This window comes from Salvelinus namaycush, chromosome 18 (assembly GCF_016432855.1).
Source record: "Salvelinus namaycush isolate Seneca chromosome 18, SaNama_1.0, whole genome shotgun sequence".
Lineage (NCBI taxonomy): Eukaryota > Metazoa > Chordata > Actinopteri > Salmoniformes > Salmonidae > Salvelinus > Salvelinus namaycush.
This window is the reverse complement of record NC_052324.1, coordinates 43,698,362-43,721,976: the sequence shown is the minus strand read 5'-3', so window position 1 is coordinate 43,721,976 and position 23,615 is coordinate 43,698,362. Positions and strand designations below refer to the sequence as shown.

At 47.7% G+C, this 23,615-nt stretch overlaps 1 protein-coding gene across 1 annotated transcript in view; it reads left to right on the top strand.

The window, feature by feature from the left end:
- LOC120063475 (Golgi phosphoprotein 3-like) overlaps nucleotides 1–23,090 on the top strand; it is a 38,552-nt gene extending 15,462 nt beyond the window's left edge. Inside the window, exons 2-4 of the mRNA XM_039013856.1 lie at nucleotides 4,438–4,569; nucleotides 11,882–11,996; nucleotides 21,004–23,090. Of these exons, the coding sequence (XP_038869784.1) occupies nucleotides 4,438–4,569; nucleotides 11,882–11,996; nucleotides 21,004–21,428 (672 nt within the window). The 3' untranslated portion in view covers nucleotides 21,429–23,090. The remainder of the gene's footprint in view (nucleotides 1–4,437; nucleotides 4,570–11,881; nucleotides 11,997–21,003) is intronic.
- The last annotated feature ends 525 nt before the right edge of the window (nucleotides 23,091–23,615 follow it).

The window sequence follows — 23,615 nt, the reverse complement described above, 5'->3', positions numbered from 1 at the left end:
GGAAAATTCCAGAAAATCATGTCATGGCTTTAGAAGCTTCTTATAGAACTGTTTGGCCATAATGACCATCGTTATGTTTGGAGGGAAAGAGGGGGAAGCTTGCAAGCCGAAGAACACCATCTCAACTGTGAAGCACGGGGGTGGCAGCATCATGTTGTGGGGGTGCTTTGCTGCAGGAGGGACTGGTGCACTTCACAAAATAGATGGCATCACGAGGTAGGAAAATTATGTGGACATATTGAAGCAACATCTCAAGACATCAGTCAGGAAGTTAAAGCTTGGTCGCAAATGGGTCTTCCAAATGGACAATGACCCCAAGCATACTTCCAAAGTTGTGACAAAATGGCTTAAGGACAACAAAGTCAAGGTATTGGAGTGGCCATCACAAAGCCCTGACCTCAATCCTATAGATAATTTGTGGCAGAACTGAAAAAGCGTATGCGAGCAAGGAGGCCTACAAACCTGACTCAGTTACACCAGCTCTGTCAGGAGGAATGGGCCAATTCACCCAACTTATTGTGGGAAGCTTGTGGAAGGCTACCCAAAACGTTTGACCCAAGTTAAACAATTTTAAAGGCAATGATACCAAATACTAATTGAGTGTATGTAAACTTCTGACCCACTGGGAATGTGATGAAAGAAATAAAAGCTGAAATAAATCATTCTCTCTACTATTATTCTGACATTTTATATTCTTAAAATATAATGGTGATCCTAACTGACCTAAGACAGGGGCTTTTTACTAGGATTAAATGTCAGGAATTGTGGAAAAACTGAGAGTTTAAATGTATTTGGCTAAGGTGTATGTAAACTTCCGACTTCAACTGTGTATATATATATTGATATTGGTATATATATATATATATACACTGCTCAAAAAAATAAAGGGAACACTTAAACAACACAATGTAACTCCAAGTCAATCACACTTCTGTGAAATCAAACTGTCCACTTAGGAAGCAACACTGATTGACAATAAATTTCACATGCTGTTGTGCAAATGGAATAGACAAAAGGTGGAAATTATAGGCAATTAGCAAGACACCCCCAAAAAAGGAGTGATTCTGCAGGTGGTGATCACAGACCACTTCTCAGTTCCTATGCTTCCTGGCTGATGTTTTGGTCACTTTTGAATGCTGGTGGTGCTCTCACTCTAGTGGTAGCATGAGACGGAGTCTACAACCCACACAAGTGGCTCAGGTAGTGCAGTTCATCCAGGATGGCACATCAATGCGAGCTGTGGCAAAAAGGTTTGCTGTGTCTGTCAGCGTAGTGTCCAGAGCATGGAGGCGCTACCAGGAGACAGGCCAGTACATCAGGAGACGTGGAGGAGGCCGTAGGAGGGCAACAACCCAGCAGCAGGACCGCTACCTCCGCCTTTGTGCAAGGAGGTGCACTGCCAGCGCCCTGCAAAATGACCTCCAGCAGGCCACAAATGTGCATGTGTCTGCTCAAACGGTCAGAAACAGACTCCATGAGGGTGGTATGAGGGCCCGACGTCCACAGGTGGGGGTTGTGCTTACAGCCCAACACCGTGCAGGACGTTTGGCTTTTGCCAGAGAACACCAAGATTGGCAAATTTGCCACTGGCGCCCTGTGCTCTTCACAGATGAAAGCAGGTTCACACTGAGCACATGTGACAGACGTGACAGAGTCTGGAGACGCCGTGGAGAACGTTCTGCTGCCCGCAACATCCTCCAGCATGACCGGTTTGGCGATGGGTCAGTCATGGTGTGGGGTGGCATTTCTTTGTGGGGCCGCACAGCCCTCCATGTGCTCGCCAGAGGTAGCCTGACTGCCAATAGGTACCGAGATGAGATCCTCAGACCCCTTGTGAGACCATATGCTGACACATGCACATTTGTGGCCTGCTGGAGGTCATTTTGCAGGGCTCTGGCAGTGCACCTCCTTGCACAAAGGCGGAGGTAGCGGTCCTGCTGCTGGGTTGTTGCCCTCCTACGGCCTCCACCACGTCTCCTGATGTACTGGCCTGTCTCCTGGTAGCGCCTCCATGCTCTGGACACTACGCTGACAGACACAGCAAACCTTTTTGCCACAGCTCGCATTGATGTGCCATCCTGGATGAACTGCACTACCTGAGCCACTTGTGTGGGTTGTAGACTCCGTCTCATGCTACCACTAGAGTGAGAGCACCGCCAGCATTCAAAAGTGACCAAAACATCAGCCAGGAAGCATAGGAACTGAGAAGTGGTCTGTGGTCACCACCTGCAGAATCACTCCTTTTTTGGGGGTGTCTTGCTAATTGCCTATAATTTCCACCTTTTGTCTATTCCATTTGCACAACAGCATGTGAAATTTATTGTCAATCAGTGTTGCTTCCTAAGTGGACAGTTTGATTTCACAGAAGTGTGATTGACTTGGAGTTACATTGTGTTGTTTAAGTGTTCCCTTTATTTTTTTGAGCAGTGTATATATATATATATATATATATATACGAGCTTCCGAATGTCATTTTTGGTGAGTTTGTATATTTACGAGAGACATTGTGCTAATTGTACTGTGCTAATGTACTGGCTCTAGAGCAGCTTGTGTCTGTGTGGAATCTGGAGTCGCTATGGCATCGGGCCTGCTTGCTCTGCTCGGAGAAGATGTGGCAGACGGGCCGAGAACACAAGAGAAGCAAAAACGCAAGGAAATCAAAAGACAACTCATCCAAAGGGCTTTGACTTCTCAAACACGGCAGAAAGCTAACACAATATGATCTCCTGTCACCTTATTAATTCATCCACTTAGATAACTAGCAAGTTAAACTTAGGGGTCGCGTTAACACAGAATTCAGCTTTTTTTCCATGCAGGGGAAGAAAGAAAAAAAAACGCATAAGAAATGTCTTCCTGCGGTTTGTAAACGAAGATATAAAACGCTTCTTTTAATGTCATTTCTGCTCTGCATCAGACAAATGTTTGTGCTTCGGTTACACTTCTCCACCCGGATGAGAATTCAGGAACAGACATTCTATCAGCAGACAGCGCTTTGACTAATGTGTAGCTACTTTTTTTTTACTATTTTCTTTGGTAAAATGGAAGATAAACTTCCAGGAAATGTAGCTGGCTACATTCTTTCCATGATAAACATAAATATTATGACTATACCTAGTTTCTGCAACAACAAAAAATACCTTGCTTTTTTTTCTTCTCCATTGTAAGATCATTTAGACTACTTGTGTGGCTACCAGTCAAATATTGTTGCACTTCAGTTGTCATCTGATGAAAAATGAAGCAATTTTCTGTCCGAATGTGTTGCACTTATGTATTTTCTGCGAAGAAAAACAACTATATTTGCTATGTCCCTGAACAGTCTGTTGAAACAAAACAAAAAAAATCACATTCAATATAAAACCCGACACCTGTCAATACACAGCTGGACTTACCCCGCTGCCTCTTTCTCCCGTTGTGCTATTTACAAACAAAAACACGTGACTGGCTCAACTGTTCTGGAGAATGACAGTAAGCTTCATAATGTGACCGGTGAAATCTCCTTCACTTAAAAAGTAGCTACAAATATTACCATATATAGGAAAAACTTCTTAGAAATTTTCAGTAGTATTTAAAAACCAGCCCAACCAGCCCATTCCTAATACCCCTGTATAAGGTATATACCGCGCAAGCCTACTCGTAAATGTTCGGATCAGGAAAGGGGGACACTAATTGAACCAACCGTGTAATGACTGTGCTCCCTGTCCTCTTGTCTTTGCGACAGGGCTACAGGTCCTCCTCCAGAATGTAGCTAGTGTATGTAGCTAGTGTATGTAGCTAGTGTATGTAGCTAGTGAATGTAGCTAGTGTATGTAGCTAGTGTATGTAGCTAGTGAATGTAGCTAGTGAATGTAGCTAGTGAATGTAGCTAGTGAATGTAGCTAGTGAATGTAGCTAGTGAATGTAGCTAGTGAATGTAGCTAGTGTATGTAGCTGGTGTATGTAGCTGGTGTATGTAGCAAGTGAAGTAGAGCCCAGGCTGCTAAACCGTGACCGTACCAACAATTTATCAAGGACATTGTTACTGATATCGATAATCAGGGGAAGTAGCCTATACTAGAGAAATATGAAGTTTGAAATTAAACGTCTGCCAATATTGCTAACAGTACAACTTTTAATATTTACAACATTCAAAATAGTAGTTCTAATGGTATGGTAATATACAAAAGTATTCTAAGCGGTGCACATTAATGTTAGATACATATCGTTCTATTTATCGTTAGGATAATTCAGTCTATCTTGATGTGGATATTTTTGTCCCGATCGCCCAGTTCTACAGTGGAGTGACTACGTTCTGTTCTCTCTCTGTGGGCTACACGTCGTTCATCAGGGCTCTGTGGCTGTATGCTCTCACACACGTACACATGCCCATACACATACACACACACGTACACACACACACACACACACACACACACGCTCATCCCTGTCCTTCTCTCTCAGGGCTACACGTCGTTCTGGAACGACTGCATCTCGTCGGGGCTGCGTGGCTGCATGCTCATAGAGCTGGCCATCAGAGGACGACTACAGCTGGAAGCCTGTGGCATGAGGAGGAAAAGCCTGCTCGCCAGGAAGGTAGGGAATCCTGACCAACCGGCTGCTCTGTGTTTGTGACTGTGTGTATGTTCACTAACCAATGGTTGTGTGTGTTGTCAGCGAGGTGTTGCACATTCTTATCTATAGTCGGATTACATGACATTTACAACACTCCTGTCCTGTGTTGCGCAAACAAAATAAAGCCACATTATGCTGGATGAGGCAAGGAAATAAAACCACGTTATGCTGGATGAGGTAAGGAAATAAAACCACGTTATGCTGGATGAGGTAAGGAAATAAAACCACGTTATGCTGGATGAGGTAAGGAAATAAAACCACATTATGCTGGATGAGGTAAGGAAATAAAACCACGTTATGCTGGATGAGGTAAGGAAATAAAACCACGTTATGCTGGATGAGGTAAGGAAATAAAACCACGTTATGCTGGATGAGGTAAGGAAATAAAACCACGTTATGCTGGATGAGGTAAGGAAATAAAACCACGTTATGCTGGATGAGGTAAGGAAATAAAACCACGTTATGCTGGATGAGGTAAGGAAATAAAACCACGTTATGCTGGATGAGGTAAGGAAATAAAACCACGTTATGCTGGATGAGGTAAGGAAATAAAACCACGTTATGCTGGATGAGGTAAGGAAATAAAACCACGTTAAAACCACGTTATGCTGGATGAGGTAAGGAAATAAAACCACGTTATGCTGGATGAGGTAAGGAAATAAAACCACGTTATGCTGGATGAGGTAAGGAAATAAAACCACGTTATGCTGGATGAGGTAAGGAAATAAAACCACGTTATGCTGGATGAGGTAAGGAAATAAAACCACGTTATGCTGGATGAGGTAAGGAAATAAAACCACGTTATGCTGGATGAGGCAAGGAAATAAAACCACGTTATGCTGGATGAGGCAAGGAAATAAAACCACGTTATGCTGGATGAGGCAAGGAAATAAAACCACGTTATGCTGGATGAGGCAAGGAAATAAAACCACGTTATGCTGGATGAGGCAAGGAAATAAAACCACGTTATGCTGGATGAGGTAAGGAAATAAAACCACGTTATGCTGGATGAGGTAAGGAAATAAAACCACGTTATGCTGGATGAGGTAAGGAAATAAAACCACGTTATGCTGGATGAGGTAAGGAAATAAAACCACGTTATGCTGGATGAGGTAAGGAAATAAAACCACGTTATGCTGGATGAGGTAAGGAAATAAAACCACGTTATGCTGGATGAGGCAAGGAAATAAAACCACGTTATGCTGGATGAGGCAAGGAAATAAAACCACGTTATGCTGGATGAGGCAAGGAAATAAAACCACGTTATGCTGGATGAGGCAAGGAAATAAAACCACGTTATGCTGGATGAGGCAAGGAAATAAAACCACGTTATGCTGGATGAGGCAAGGAAATAAAACCACGTTATGCTGGATGAGGCAAGGAAATAAAACCACGTTATGCTGGATGAGGCAAGGAAATAAAACCACGTTATGCTGGATGAGGCAAGGAAATAAAACCACGTTATGCTGGATGAGGTAAGGAAATAAAACCACGTTATGCTGGATGAGGTAAGGAAATAAAACCACGTTATGCTGGATGAGGTAAGGAAATAAAACCACGTTATGCTGGATGAGGTAAGGAAATAAAACCACGTTATGCTGGATGAGGTAAGGAAATAAAACCACGTTATGCTGGATGAGGTAAGGAAATAAAACCACGTTATGCTGGATGAGGCAAGGAAATAAAACCACGTTATGCTGCAACATTATGCTGGATGAGGTAAGGAAATAAAACCACATTATGCTGGATGAGGTAAGGAAATAAAACCACGTTATGCTGGATGAGGTAAGGAAATAAAACCACGTTATGCTGGATGAGGTAAGGAAATAAAACCACATTATGCTGCCACATTATGCTGGATGAGGTAAGGAAATAAAACCAGGTTATGCTGGATGAGGTAAGGAAATAAAACCACGTTATGCTGGATGAGGTAAGGAAATAAAACCAGGTTATGCTGGATGAGGTAAGGAAATAAAACCACGTTATGCTGGATGAGGTAAGGAAATAAAACCACGTTATGCTCTGTTTACAGTTGATTGACAACTTTACCAGTAGCCTAAATAGAAATGTAAATGTCTCTGGTTCTGGTGCATGGGCTCTAGTGTTGTTACCATACCAGAGCATTTTCTATTCAATACCAATACCAGGTTTAGTTTCACGATACCAAAACAAACAAAAAAGGTGTATAAGCCAAAGTCACAGAAACTCGGCTACAGTTCTGTTTAATCGTTGGGCATCTTTGAGTTCAGTATCATTGCATCTGAAAAAATGTTATGTCCAATTTTGGCGGGGAGAAACAGCCCAAAAAATGCATTCATTTAATCAATTAAACAATCATGCTATGAATTTAACTTCGTTTTTTTTAATACCAATCTAACTACAAAACAATATAATGGTAATAATTAACTTGAATGGTAAATCAAGATGTAGCCCAGTTCTATTTAAAATACAGGTGAATGCATATTATTCAATAGGAGTGTGTTGGCGTTATTCAGCTTAATTTAACTGATTTCGTGGGGCTACAGATGACGATCCTTTTAATTTAGTACTTATTTTATTGGCAATTGCTAGGAGAACATATTATTTTATTGTACTAATCAACAACATTTTACATAGAAGAAGAAATTTCTCTCGGCCAATCAGCAGTCATTTTGTGTAAGGGCTTGTTGAGTGTCCTTCCCTATAAGCGTGCTGAAAGTCTGCTGTCAATATGTTTAGTGTGAAATAGCATTGTATCTGGTCAAACACCATTTTCCCCAAAATTTTTCCAAAAGGTTGGTAACAGGCTGATTGGTTGGCTATTTGAGCCAGTGAAGGGGGCTTTACTGTCCTTAAGTAGGGGAATAACTTGTGCTTCCTTACAGGCCTGAATGCACACACTTTCTAGTAGGCTTAAATTGAAGATGTGGCAATACCGTCCGCTATTATCCTCCAGTAATTTTCCATCCAAGTTATCCGACCCCGGTGGCTTGTCATTGTTGATAGACAATTTTTTTCACCTCTTCTACACTTTAAGGAATTCAAAATGACTTGGTCAAATGTTTTATTGCTTCATGAAGAGTAATATTATTTATTATTATTTTTATTTTTTACAAATGAGGGTATCCATCGGCCATTTTCCCGTGACAACTATAAACATATCGCAGGTTATACACTTAATAGCACGCCAGTCTCCTGCAGATTCAAAGGAGTTTTCACTGCTGAACACTGACAGTCCAAGGGGACTTAGATGCGCCCTCCATGGCCGCGGACACCCCTACCGGCGCCGCGGACACCCCTACCGGCGCCGCGGACACCCCTACCGGCGCCGCGGACACCCCTACCAGCGCCGCGGACACCCCTACCAGCACCTGTGTTGTTATCTGTCTCTCGTTGAATATGGAGAGCAAGAGAGAAGCGCGGGGTGCGGGTGATGGCTGGGTCGGTTGTCAGTGGCAGGTCGCCGGCTGTTCCTTCGCTACGCACCGACCCGGCTGTGTGTTTTAGGGTTTTTGGTGTAGCCTCTCAGAGCTGTGTCGGGCGTGTCTCCAGTGTCTGTAGTTGTGGGGGATACAAAACATATAGTTACAGCATGTACTAGCCAACAAATGGAGTCACACTCACACGCTGGGAATAAGGACTTTCCCTTTATTAGTACTGTAGAGAGCGTTGTCTGAGTTGATCTCTTGGTAGCCAGGTACTAAAGCGTGGGGTGAAAACGTTGAATGAAAAAATAAAGCGAAGGGGGGGAAAAACTACAACGTTGGTTAATGTGTTAAATGCATCGTTTTTGATTTAAACGGTTATTAAAAGTTTTTTTTTTTTTTAATACGAAAGGTTTAGCAGGTGGCCAAGTCGCAACAAACGGAACAGCAGCCACGACTACGCGGATGTGTGACGTTTTCCCACGTGAGATGAGAAGTCACGTCAATGGCGCACACATGGGCATAGAAGCACAAGGAGGGTGTGTGTGGCAGGATTAGGGGGTTGAAAACGCTAGGTCAGGGACCGCAGCTATGCCGCAGCAAGGCACATATGGTGCTGTGACATCAATGCAAAATGTCATCGAGCAACAAATCAAGGCGCCCATAGTGGATCTCACCAAAAAATTGTAGGCAACACTGGCTGTGAATTACCCCCCAAACAAATTCAAGCCAGTTTACTCCGTGTAGAGAGCCCCCCCAGGTAAGGCTATATCTCCTACCATTGTGCCCTTGAGCAAGGCACCTAACCCCAAAAATGTGCTCCTCCAATGTGTTGTGTTGGGCTGAGAGGTTGAGAGCAGAGCAGAAGACACATTTCCAATGGAACATTTTAGACACATTAAGTTGTCTGCAGGTGATCTGGAAGCCATTACATGGCAGTATCGTTGTGTTCTGATTCTGACTGTGTATGCAGCCTATACTCTAATTGGATTCTGACTATGTAGCCTATACCCTAGTTGGATTCTGACTGTATGTAGCCTATACCCTAGTTGGATTCTGACTGTATGTAGCCTATACCCTAGTTGGATTCTGACTGTATGTAGCCTATACCCTAGTTGGATTCTGATTCTGACTGTATGTAGCCTATACCCTAGTTGGATTCTGACTGTATGTAGCCTATACCCTAGTTGGATTCTGACTGTATGTAGCCTATACCCTAGTTGGATTCTGACTGTATATAACCTATACCCTAGCTGGATTCTGACTGTATATAACCTATACCCTAGCTGGATTCTGACTGTATATAACCTATACCCTAGCTGGATTCTGACTGTATATAACCTATACCCTAGCTAGATTCTGACTGTATATAACCTATACCCTAGCTGGATTCTGACTGTATATAACCTATACCCTAGCTGGATTCTGACTGTATATAACCTATACCCTAGCTGGATTCTGACTGTATATAACCTATACCCTAGCTGGATTCTGACTGTATATAACCTATACCCTAGCTGGATTCTGACTGTATATAACCTATACCCTAGCTGGATTCTGACTGTATATAACCTATACCCTAGCTGGATTCTGACTGTATATAACCTATACCCTAGTTGGATTCTGACTGTATATAACCTATACCCTAGCTGGATTCTGACTATATATAACCTATACCCTAGCTGGATTCTGACTATGTAGGCTATACCCTAGCTGGATTCTGACTGTATGTAGCCTATACCCTAGCTGGATTCTGACTGTATGTAGCCTATACCCTAGTTGGATTCTGACTGTATGTAGTCTATACCCTAGTTGGATTCTGATTCTGACTGTATGTAGCCTATACCCTAGCTGAATTCTGACTGTATGTAGCCTATACCCTAGCTGGATTCTGATTCTGACTGTATGTAGCCTATACCCTAGTTGGATTCTGATTCTGACTGTATGCAGCCTATACCCTAATTGGATTCTGACTGTATGTAGCCTATACCCTAGTTGGATTCTGATTCTGACTGTATGTAGCCTATACCCTAGTTGGATTCTGATTCTGACTGTATGTAGCCTATACCCTAGTTGGATTCTGATTCTGATTGTATGCAGCCTATACTCTAATTGGATTCTGACTGTATGTAGCCTATACCCTAGTTGGATTCTGATTCTGACTGTATGTAGCCTATACCCTAGTTGGATTCTGACTGTATGTAGCCTATACCCTAGTTGGATTCTGATTCTGACTGTATGTAGCCTATACCCTAGCTGGATTCTGACTGTATGTAGCCTATACCCTAGCTGGATTCTGACTGTATGTAGCCTATACCCTAGTTGGATTCTGACTGTATGTAGCCTATACCCTAGCTGGATTCTGACTGTATGTAGCCTATACCCTAGCTGGATTCTGATTCTGACTGTATGTAGCCTATACCCTAGTTGGATTCTGATTCTGACTGTATGTAGCCTATACCCTAGTTGGATTCTGACTGTATGTAGCCTATACCCTAGCTGGATTCTGACTATGTAGCCTATACCCTAGTTGGATTCTGATTCTGACTGTATGTAGCCTATACCCTAGTTGGATTCTGATTCTGACTGTATGTAGCCTATACCCTAGTTGGATTCTGATTCTGACTGTATGTAGCCTATACCCTAGTTGGATTCTGATTCTGACAGTATGTAGCCTATACCCTAGTTGGATTCTGATTCTGACTGTATGTAGCCCAGACCCTAGTTGGATTCTGACTGTATGTAGCCTATACCCTAGTTGGATTCTGACTGTATGTAGCCTATACCCTAGTTGGATTCTGACTGTATGTAGCCTATACCCTAGCTGGATTCTGACTGTATGTAGCCTATACCCTAGTTGGATTCTGATTCTGACTGTATGTAGCCTATACCTTAGTTGGATTCTGACTGTATGCAGCCTATACTCTAGTTGGATTCTGACTGTATGTAGCCTATACCCTAGTTGGATTCTGATTCTGACAGTATGTAGCCTATACCCTAGTTGGATTCTGACTGTATGTAGCCTATACCCTAGTTGGATTCTGATTCTGACTGTATGTAGCCTATACCCTAGTTGGATTCTGACTGTATGTAGCCTATACCCTAGTTGGATTCTGATTCTGACTGTATGTAGCCTATACCCTAGTTGGATTCTGACTGTATGTAGCCTATACCCTAGTTGGATTCTGACTGTATGTAGCCTATACCCTAGTTGGATTCTGACTGTATGTAGCCTATACCCTAGTTGGATTCTGACTGTATGTAGCCTATACCCTAGTTGGATTCTGATTGTGACTGTATGTAGCCTATACCCTAGTTGGATTCTGACTGTATGTAGCCTATACCCTAGTTGGATTCTGACTGTATGTAGTCTATACCCTAGTTGGATTCTGATTCTGACTGTATGTAGCCTATACCCTAGCTGGATTCTGACTGTATATAACCTATACCCTAGCTGGATTCTGACTGTATGTAGCCTATACCCTAGTTGGATTCTGACTGTATGTAGCCTATACCCTAGTTGGATTCTGATTCTGACTGTATGTAGCCTATACCCTAGTTGGATTCTGACTGTATGTAGCCTATACCCTAGCTGGATTCTGACTGTATGTAGCCTATACCCTAGTTGGATTCTGACTGTATGTAGCCTATACCCTAGTTGGATTCTGACTGTATGTAGCCTATACCCTAGTTGGATTCTGATTCTGACTGTATGTAGCCTATACCCTAGCTGGATTCTGACTGTATATAACCTATACCCTAGCTGGATTCTGACTGTATGTAGCCTATACCCTAGTTGGATTCTGACTGTATGTAGCCTCTACCCTAGTTGGATTCTGATTCTGACTGTGTGGTTCTATTGTCTCCAGGTGATCTGTAAGTCAGATGCTCCGACAGGGGACGTGCTATTGGACGAGGCTCTCAAACACGTGAAGGAGACACAGCCCCCAGAGACGGTGCAGAGCTGGATTGAGCTGCTCAGCGGTGAGTGTGTTAGAGGTTTACTACTAACAGAGTGGTCTCAGCCCCCAAACAGAGGTTTACTACTAACAGAGTGGTCTCAGCCCCCAAACAGAGGTTTACTACTAACAGAGTGGTCTCAGCCCCCAAACAGAGGTTTACTACTAACAGAGTGGTCTCAGCCACCAAACAGAGGTTTACTACTAACAGAGTGGTCTCAGCCCCCAAACAGAGGTTTACTACTAACAGAGTGGTCTCAGCCCCCAAACAGAGGTTTACTACTAACAGAGTGGTCTCAGCCCCCAAACAGAGGTTTACTACTAACAGAGTGGTCTCAGCCCCCAAACAGAGGTTTACTACTAACAGAGTGGTCTCAGCCCCCAAACAGAGGTTTACTACTAACAGAGTGGTCTCAGCCACCAAACAGAGGTTTACTACTAACAGAGTGGTCTCAGCCACCAAACAGAGGTTTACTACTAACAGAGTGGTCTCAGCCCCCAAACAGAGGTTTACTACTAACAGAGTGGTCTCAGCCACCAAACAGAGGTTTACTACTAACAGAGTGGTCTCAGCCACCAAACAGAGGTTTACTACTAACAGAGTGGTCTCAGCCCCCAAACAGAGGTTTACTACTAACAGAGTGGTCTCAGCCCCCAAACAGAGGTTTAGTACTAACAGAGTGGTCTCATCCCCCAAACAGAGGTTTACTACTAACAGAGTGGTCTCAGCCTCCAAACAGAGGTTTACTACTAACAGAGTGGTCTCAGGCTCCAAACAGAGGTTTACTACTAACAGAGTGGTCTCAGCCACCAAACAGAGGTTTACTACTAACAGAGTGGTCTCAGCCACCAAACAGAGGTTTACTACTAACAGAGTGGTCTCAGCCACCAAACAGAGGTTTACTACTAACAGAGTGGTCTCAGCCCCCAAACAGAGGTTTACTACTAACAGAGTGGTCTCAGCCAGGCCAGCCCCCAAACAGAGGTTTACTACTAACAGAGTGGTCTCAGCCATCAAACAGAGGTTTACTACTAACAGAGTGGTCTCAGCCACCAAACAGAGGTTTACTACTAACAGAGTGGTCTCAGCCATCAAACAGAGGTTTACTACTAACAGAGTGGTCTCAGCCACCAAACAGAGGTTTACTACTAAGTGGTCTCAGCCACTAAACAGAGGTTTACTACTAACAGAGTGGTCTCAGCCACCAAACAGAGGTTTACTACTAACAGAGTGGTCTCAGCCACCAAACTGGGGGGGGGGAGACACCCAGGCCAACCACCAAAAAGAGGATCAAAGTGTCTAGGTTGTTAAAAAACACAGGAGAAAATGAGCTCAACCAAACAAGGGATTTGACATCTGAAACGTGATGTTTAAAAAAAAAAAAATATATATATATATATATATGTTACCAGGCCAGCTCTACTGTTTGACAAAAATGTAGTGCAATGATGTAGTCACTCAACCGTGAGGCAGAGTCCAGACGCCCGCCTGAGTCCAGGATTTCCACACCTCTGGATTGGTATAGGCCTAGTTGTGATAGTAGGCTATAAATCAGTTTATTATTAATATTCAAATATATTCAGTATTTAATTTTTTTTCTTCATTTTAGATTTAAACTCATGTTTATGGCTACCCTTTTTTGTTGTTGTTTGCATTTACATTTAAGTAATTTAGCAGACGCTCTTATCCAGAGCGACTTACAAATTGGAAAGTTCATACATATTCATCCTGGTCCCCCCGTGGGAATTGAACCCTGGTCCCCCCGTGGGAATTGAACCCACAACCCTGGCGTTGCAAGCGCCATGCTCTACCAACTGAGCCACACGGGACCACATTTTGATTTTGATTTGCACAACTTGTACATCTGATGTTTTCGGGCTGTATTTCTGTTGTTTAGAATTCCTGTGAAAACGTCCTGGCGCGTAGTCATAGCAACCACCCGAAGCCCACATTGCGTGGCCTTGCTACTGTTGTAACATTCGTCTGAGCCAAGCTGCCCAAGAACTTCCAAGTTCTCAGTTTGATTGATTTGATTAGAAATGTATTTTCACTTGTTTGGCACACTTGCCTCGTAGCCTTTCCAGCCCAAACTGGATTTGAAGTGTTTAAAATGGCAAGATTTATTACAATAAAAATAAGACAACGAATGAGAATAAGCAAAAGGCAATACAATGGAATAACTACTCTGTCCCCCAGGCCTTTTTATTTGGCTGTTATCGAGTTGTGGACATATGTTACATCGACAACGCTGCTTTGCGGTTTGAACTCTGCGTCAAGCTTAACACCACTCTCCTCCCCCCCTGTAGGTCTCAACACCACTCTCCTCCCCCCCTGTAGGTCTCAACACCACTCTCCTCCCCCCTGTAGGTCTCAACACCACTCTCCTCCCCCCTGTAGGTCTCAACACCACTCTCCTCACCCCTGTAGGTCTCAACACCCCTCTTCCCCCCCCCCCCCGTAGGTCTCAACACCACTCTCCTCCCCCCCTGTAGGTCTCAACACCACTCTCCTCCCCCCCTGTAGGTCTCAACACCACTCTCCTCACCCCTGTAGGTCTCAACACCACTCTCCTCCCCCCCTGTAGGTCTCAACACCCCTCTCCTCCCCCCCTGTAGGTCTCAACACCCCTCTCCTCCCCCCTGTAGGTCTCAACACCACTCTCCTCCCCCCTGTAGGTCTCAACACCACTCTCCTCCCCCCTGTAGGTCTCAACACCACTCTCCTCCCCCCTGTAGGTCTCAACACCACTCTCCTCCCCCCTGTAGGTCTCAACACCACTCTCCTCCCCCCTGTAGGTCTCAACACCACTCTTCTCCTCCTCCCTGTAGGTCTCAACACCACTCTCCTCACCCCTGTAGGTCTCAACACCCCTCTCCTCCCCCCTGTAGGTCTCAACACCCCTCTCCTCCCCCCCTGTAGGTCTCAACACCACTCTCCTCCCCCCTGTAGGTCTCAACACCACTCTCCTCCCCCTGTAGGTCTCAACACCCCTCTTCTTCTCCCCCCTGTAGGCCTCAACACCCCTCTTCTCCTCCTCCCTGTAGGTCTCAACACCCCTCTTCTTCTCCCCCCTGTAGGTCTCAACACCACTCTCCTCCCCCCCTGTAGGTCTCAACACCACTCTCCCCCCCCCTGTAGGTCTCAACACCACTCTCCTCCCCCCTGTAGGTCTCAACACCACTCTCCTCCCCCCTGTAGGTCTCAACACCACTCTCCTCCCCCCTGTAGGTCTCAACACCACTCTCCTCCCCCCTGTAGGTCTCAACACCACTCTCCTCCCCCCTGTAGGTCTCAACACCCCTCTTCTTCTCCCCCCTGTAGGTCTCAACACCCCTCTTCTCCTCCTCCCTGTAGGTCTCAACACCACTCTTCTACCTCCCTGTAGGTCTCAACACCACTCTTCTCCTCCCCCCTGTAGGTCTCAACACCACTCTTCTCCTCCCCCCTGTAGGTCTCAACACCACTCTCCTCCCCCCCTGTAGGTCTCAACACCACTCTTCTCCCCCCTGTAGGTCTCAACACCACTCTTCTCCCCCCTGTAGGTCTCAACACCCCTCTTCTCCCCCCTGTAGGTCTCAACACCACTCTTCTCCCCCCTGTAGGTCTCAACACCACTCTTCTCCCCCCTGTAGGTCTCAACACCACTCTCCTCCTCCCTGTAGGTCTCAACACCCCTCTTCTCCTCCTCTGTAGGTCTCAACACCACTCTCCTCCCCCCCTGTAGGTCTCAACACCCCTCTCCTCCCCCCTGTAGGTCTCAACACCACTCTCCTCCCCCCTGTAGGTCTCAACACCACTCTCCTCCCCCCTGTAGGTCTCAACACCACTCTCCTCCCCCCTGTAGGTCTCAACACCACTCTCCTCCCCCCTGTAGGTCTCAACACCACTCTCCTCCTCCTCTGTAGGTCTCAACACCACTCTCCTCCCCCCTGTAGGTCTCAACACCACTCTCCTCCCTGTAGGTCTCAACACCACTCTCCTCCCCCCCTGTAGGTCTCAACACCACTCTCCTCCCCCCTGTAGGTCTCAACACCACTCTCCTCCCCCCCTGTAGGTCTCAACACCACTCTCCTCCCCCCTGTAGGTCTCAACACCACTCTCCCCCCCCCCCCCCTGTAGGTCTCAACACCACTCTCCCCCCCCCCCCCCCTGTAGGTCTCAACACCACTCTCCTCCCCCCTGTAGGTCTCAACACCACTCTCCTCCCCCTGTAGGTCTCAACACCACTCTCCTCCCCCCTGTAGGTCTCAACACCACTCTCCTCCCCCCTGTAGGTCTCAACACCACTCTCCTCCCCCCTGTAGGTCTCAACACCACTCTCCTCACTAGGTCTCAACACCCTCTCCCCCCCCCCCCCCTGTAGGTCTCAACACCACTCTCCTCCCCCCCTGTAGGTCTCAACACCACTCTCCTCACCCCTGTAGGTCTCAACACCACTCTCCTCCCCCCCTGTAGGTCTCAACACCCCCCTCCTCCCCCCCTGTAGGTCTCAACACCCCTCTCCTCCCCCCCTGTAGGTCTCAACACCCCTCTCCTCCCCCCTGTAGGTCTCAACACCACTCTCCTCCCCCCTGTAGGTCTCAACACCACTCTCCTCCCCCCTGTAGGTCTCAACACCACTCTCCTCCCCCCTGTAGGTCTCAACACCACTCTCCTCCCCCCTGTAGGTCTCAACACCACTCTCCTCCCCCCTGTAGGTCTCAACACCACTCTCCTCCCCCCTGTAGGTCTCAACACCACTCTTCTCCTCCCCCCTGTAGGTCTCAACACCACTCTCCTCACCCCTGTAGGTCTCAACACCCCTCTCCTCCCCCCTGTAGGTCTCAACACCACTCTCCTCCCCCCTGTAGGTCTCAACACCACTCTCCTCCCCCCTGTAGGTCTCAACACCCCTCTTCTTCTCCCCCCTGTAGGTCTCAACACCCCTCTTCTCCTCCTCCCTGTAGGTCTCAACACCCCTCTTCTTCTCCCCCCTGTAGGTCTCAACACCACTCTCCTCCCCCCCTGTAGGTCTCAACACCACTCTCCTCCCCCCCTGTAGGTCTCAACACCACTCTTCTCCCCCCTGTAGGTCTCAACACCACTCTCCTCCCCCCTGTAGGTCTCAACACCACTCTCCTCCCCCCTGTAGGTCTCAACACCACTCTCCTCCCCCCTGTAGGTCTCAACACCACTCTCCTCCCCCCTGTAGGTCTCAACACCACTCTCCTCCCCCCTGTAGGTCTCAACACCACTCTTCTTCTCCCCCCTGTAGGTCTCAACACCCCTCTTCTTCTCCCCCCTGTAGGTCTCAACACCCCTCTTCTCCTCCTCCCTGTAGGTCTCAACACCACTCTTCTCCTCCCCCCTGTAGGTCTCAACACCACTCTTCTCACCCCTGTAGGTCTCAACACCACTCTCCTCCCCCCTGTAGGTCTCAACACCACTCTTCTCCCCCCTGTAGGTCTCAACACCACTCTTCTCCCCCCTGTAGGTCTCAACACCCCTCTTCTCCCCCCCTGTAGGTCTCAACACCCCTCTTCTCCCCCCTGTAGGTCTCAACACCACTCTTCTCCTCCTCCCTGTAGGTCTCAACACCACTCTTCTCCTCCTCCCTGTAGGTCTCAACACCACTCTCCTCCCCCCTGTAGGTCTCAACACCACTCTTCTTCTCCCCCCTGTAGGTCTCAACACCCCTCTCCTCCCCCCCTGTAGGTCTCAACACCACTCTCCTCCCCCCTGTAGGTCTCAACACCACTCTCCTCCCCCCTGTAGGTCTCAACACCACTCTTCTCCTCCTCCCTGTAGGTCTCAACACCACTCTCCTCCCCCCTGTAGGTCTCAACACCACTCTTCTCCTCCCCCCTGTAGGTCTCAACACCACTCTTCTCCTCCTCCCTGTAGGTCTCAACACCACTCTTCTCACCCCTGTAGGTCTCAACACCACTCTTCTCCCCCCTGTAGGTCTCAACACCACTCTTCTCCCCCCTGTAGGTCTCAACACCACTCTTCTCCTCCCCCCCTGTAGGTCTCAACACCCCTCTTCTCCCTCCCTGTAGGTCTCAACACCACTCTCCTCCCCCCTGTAGGTCTCAACACCCCTCTTCTCCCTCCCTGTAGGTCTCAACACCACTCTCCTCCCCCCTGTAGGTCTCAACACCACTCTTCTCCTCCTCCCTGTAGGTCTCAACACCACTCTTCTCCTCCTCCCTGTAGGTCTCAACACCACTCTCCTCCCCCCTGTAGGTCTCAACACCACTCTTCTCCTCCTCCCTGTAGGTCTCAACACCACTCTTCTCCTCCTCCCTGTAGGTCTCAACACCACTCTTCTCCTCCCTGTAGGTCTCAACACCACTCTCCTCCCCCCTGTAGGTCTCAACACCACTCTCCTCCCCCCTGTAGGTCTCAACACCACTCTCCTCCCCCCTGTAGGTCTCAACACCACTCTTCTCCTCCCCCCTGTAGGTCTCAACACCACTCTTCTCCTCCTCCCTGTAGGTCTCAACACCACTCTTCTCACCCCTGTAGGTCTCAACACCACTCTTCTCCCCCCTGTAGGTCTCAACACCACTCTTCTCCCCCCTGTAGGTCTCAACACCACTCTTCTCCTCCCCCCCTGTAGGTCTCAACACCCCTCTTCTCCCTCCCTGTAGGTCTCAACACCACTCTTCTCACCCCTGTAGGTCTCAACACCACTCTTCTCACCCCTGTAGGTCTCAACACCACTCTCCTCCCCCCTGTAGGTCTCAACACCACTCTTCTCCCCCCTGTAGGTCTCAACACCACTCTTCTCCCCCCTGTAGGTCTCAACACCACTCTTCTCCCCCCTGTAGGTCTCAACACCACTCTTCTCCTCCCCCCTGTAGGTCTCAACACCACTCTTCTCCTCCTCCCTGTAGGTCTCAACACCACTCTTCTCACCCCTGTAGGTCTCAACACCACTCTTCTCCCCCCTGTAGGTCTCAACACCACTCTTCTCCCCCCTGTAGGTCTCAACACCACTCTTCTCCTCCCCCCCTGTAGGTCTCAACACCCCTCTTCTCCCTCCCTGTAGGTCTCAACACCACTCTTCTCCCCCCTGTAGGTCTCAACACCACTCTTCTCCCCCCTGTAGGTCTCAACACCACTCTTCTCCTCCCCCCCTGTAGGTCTCAACACCCCTCTTCTCCCTCCCTGTAGGTCTCAACACCACTCTTCTCCTCCTCCCTGTAGGTCTCAACACCACTCTTCTCCTCCTCCCTGTAGGTCTCAACACCACTCTCCTCCCCCCTGTAGGTCTCAACACCACTCTTCTCCTCCTCCCTGTAGGTCTCAACACCACTCTTCTCCTCCTCCCTGTAGGTCTCAACACCACTCTTCTCCTCCCTGTAGGTCTCAACACCACTCTCCTCCCCCCTGTAGGTCTCAACACCACTCTCCTCCCCCCTGTAGGTCTCAACACCCCTCTCCTCCCCCCTGTAGGTCTCAACACCCCTCTCCTCCCCCCTGTAGGTCTCAACACCCCTCTCCTCCCCCCTGTAGGTCTCAACACCCCTCTCCTCCCCCCTGTAGGTCTCAACACCCCTCTCCTCCCCCCTGTAGGTCTCAACACCACTCTCCTCCCCCCTGTAGGTCTCAACACCACTCTTCTCCTCCCCCCTGTAGGTCTCAACACCACTCTTCTCACCCCTGTAGGTCTCAACACCACTCTCCTCCCCCCTGTAGGTCTCAACACCACTCTTCTCCCCCCCTGTAGGTCTCAACACCACTCTCCTCCCCCCTGTAGGTCTCAACACCCCTCTTCTCCTCCTCTGTAGGTCTCAACACCACTCTCCTCCCCCCTGTAGGTCTCAACACCCCTCTTCTCCCCCCTGTAGGTCTCAACACCACTCTCCTCCCCCCTGTAGGTCTCAACACCACTCTTCTCCTCCCCCCTGTAGGTCTCAACACCACTCTTCTCACCCCTGTAGGTCTCAACACCACTCTTCTCACCCCTGTAGGTCTCAACACCACTCTCCTCCCCCCTGTAGGTCTCAACACCACTCTTCTCCCCCCTGTAGGTCTCAACACCACTCTTCTCCCCCCTGTAGGTCTCAACACCACTCTTCTCCCCCCTGTAGGTCTCAACACCACTCTTCTCCTCCCCCCTGTAGGTCTCAACACCACTCTTCTCCTCCCCCCTGTAGGTCTCAACACCACTCTTCTCCTCCTCCCTGTAGGTCTCAACACCACTCTCCTCCTCCCTGTAGGTCTTAACACCTCTGTTCTCTCCTCCTCCCTGTAGGTCTCAACACCACTCTCCTCCTCCCTGTAGGTCTTAACACCTCTGTTCTCCCCCCCTGTAGGTCTCAACACCACTCTCCTCCCCCCTGTAGGTCTCAACACCACTCTTCTCCCTCCCTGTAGGTCTTAACACCTCTGTTCTCTCCTCCCTGTAGGTCTTAACACCTCTGTTCTCTCCTCCTCCCTGTAGGTCTTAACACCTCTGTTCTCTCCTCCTCCCTGTAGGTCTTAACACCTCTGTTCTCTCCTCCTCCCTGTAGGTCTTAACACCTCTGTTCTCTCCCCCCTGTAGGTCTTAACACCTCTGTTCTCTCCTCCTCAATGTAGGTCTTAACACTTCTGTTTTCTCCTCCCTGTAGGTCTTAACACCTCTGTTCTCTCCTCCCTGTAGGTCTTAACACCTCTGTTCTCTCCTCCTCCCTGTAGGTCTTAACACCTCTGTTCTCTCCTCCTCCCTGTAGGTCTTAACACCTCTGTTCTCTCCTCCCTGTAGGTCTTAACACCTCTGTTCTCTCCTCCTCCCTGTAGGTCTTAACACCTCTGTTCTCTCCTCCCTGTAGGTCTTAACACCTCTGTTCTCTCCTCCTCCCTGTAGGTCTTAACACCTCTGTTCTCTCCTCCTCCCTGTAGGTCTTAACACCTCTGTTCTCTCCTCCCTGTAGGTCTTAACACCTCTGTTCTCTCCTCCCTGTAGGTCTTAACACCTCTGTTCTCTCCTCCCTGTAGGTCTTAACACCTCTGTTCTCTCCTCCCTGTAGGTCTTAACACCTCTGTTCTCTCCTCCCTGTAGGTGAGACGTGGAACCCTCTGAAGCTACACTACCAGCTGAGGAACGTGAGGGAGCGCCTAGCCAAGAACCTGGTGGAAAAGGGCGTGCTGACCACGGAGAAACAGAACTTCCTCCTCTTCGACATGACCACTCACCCGCTCACCAACAACAACATCAAACAACGCCTCGTCAAGAGGGTTCAGGAGGCCGTGTTGGAGAAATGGGTCAACGACCCGCACCGCATGGACAAGCGGCTGCTCGCCCTCATCTTCCTGGCCCACTCGTCTGATGTCCTGGAGAATGCATTTTCCCCCCTGCTGGACGACCAGTATGACCTGGCCATGAAGAGAGTACGGCAGCTCTTGGACCTGGAGCCAGAGGGGGAGAGCACGAAGACCAACGCCAATGAGTTGTTGTGGGCTGTGGTGGCCGCCTTTACCAAGTGACCTGACCTTCCACCTTCAGACAACAGAGGGGGTTGGTTGGTTAATGACGATGGTGGTGGGTATGGTGTGGAGGGAGAGGGAGACGACAGGACAGTTTGGCGTGGGACGGAGAGGGCTAGTCCTGACTTGAGTTCACCTCCGCCTAGACTTTCTGAACAGAATAGACCGCTCCAGACCTGTCCGACGGTTTTTCTGTTTTCTTTCCTTGTAGATAACTCTCTCACTCCTTCCTCCATCGTGGTATTTTGTGTCTCTGCGAGATGCCATTTAAATCGCTGACTTTTACAACAGAAAAACTCCCCTCTGATGGAGAAACGTTTTGGATACCGGACCGACTGAAATATGAAGATTCAATCATCTTTCTCTCTTCCTCAGAAATGTCTTTCTTCAAAGTATGTTATGTATTCTCTCCAGGTATCTAGCTCTAACTCACTTTGACGTGTATTAATCCACTGTTGTTCAGTGATGTACATGCAGATTCCATGTACGTGAAACATAGTAACACTATATGAATACTAGAGAATTATTCTCCTGACAAGGTTTTTTTTGGGGGGGGGGTTTGATTTCCTCTCCAACGTGATGACATCATGACGACATGGTCTGAAGTTTCCTGTTTCGGATTTTACACTCGTGTTTTATGAACGAAAAGCTTCTCTCATGACGGTGTTTTGGGTTCCAGGTAAATGTGAGAGACCAAGGGATTCATCTGAATTCTACCTTACTACATAACTATATATATATATATATAATATATATAACTTAGTGTAGTAGTGTACTTTATAGGGAATAGTCTCTCTGTTACTTTTCAGATGAACTAAACTCTTTAGGCCAGTCTTTGGTCTCAAGAGTTCTGCTGAGGTAAAGACATCTGCATTCATAGGTTCGGTTTCGACTGGGAAATAAGGTAAGGTAAGCTTGTGTCTATCTAGCTGGGAATCATATTTTGACCAGGCCCCCCTAGTGCGCTATAGAGGGAACAGGGCCCCCCTAGTGCACTATATAGGGAACAGGGTCCCCCTAGTGCGCTATAGAGGGAACAGGGTCCCCCTAGTGCGCTATAGAGGGAACAGGGCCCCCCTAGTGCGCTATAGAGGGAACATGGTCCCCCTAGTGCGCTATATAGGGAACAGGGCCCCCCCTAGTGCGCTATAGAGGGAACATGGGCCCCCTAGTGCGCTATATAGGGAACAGGGTCCCCCTAGTGCACTATAGAGGGAACATGGTCCCCCTAGTGCGCTATAGAGGGAACAGGGCCCCCCTAGTGCGCTATAGAGGGAACAGGGCCCCCCTAGTGCGCTATAGAGGGAACATGGTCCCCCTAGTGCACTATATAGGGAACAGGTTCCCCCTAGTGCACTATAGAGGGAAGAGGGTGCTATTTTGGATGCAGATATTTGTCTGTGCCTCAGCCTTTCTTCAGTGTCTACGTTTCTGTCCGTCGGTCTGAACGTGATTCCGTAACGAAGAAACGTCTCCGATGATCCAGTACGGAATAAAAGGATCATCTCTTCTAGAACTTTCACCTGACTATCACGTGTCTTTAAAGTCATTCAGTTTTATTTTTGTAACTTTTCTCATAATCAAATTTGTCATCGGTTGTGTCTGTTCACTCCAAAAGGTCTGAAATGAATAAAATAAATCAAAATTATGGATGGGCCCACATTCCACTTTATTTGTTTTTGTATATAGTTATAGAGATACTTTATGTATGTGTTCAACCTCTGTCTGAGTAGCTTGGTTAGCTTAGTTTGAACTGGGAATGCAACTTGCCTGCATTCAAATTAGAAATTATTCTGCTTCCTGTTCTGAACTCGTATGGGCACTGTCAGGCCATAGGACTTGGTAAGACCTCACAAACAAAAGTAGTGCACTATGTAGGGAATTGGTTGCCATTTGGGACTCAGTCAATGACTTCAAGACATTGTGTGATGTCGTGTTCAAACAATCATCATTTAAGGGGCGGCAGGTAGTCTAGTGGTTAGTGTTGGACTAGTAACCAGCAGGTAGCCTAGTGGTTAGAGCGTTGGACTAGTAACCAGCAGGTAGCCTAGTGGTTAGAGTGTTGGACTAGTAGCCTAGTGGTTAGAGCGTTGGACTAGTAACCAGCAGGTAGCCTAGTGGTTAGGGTGTTGGACTAGTAGCCTAGTGGTTAGAGTGTTGTGCCAGTAACCATCAGGTAGCCTAGTG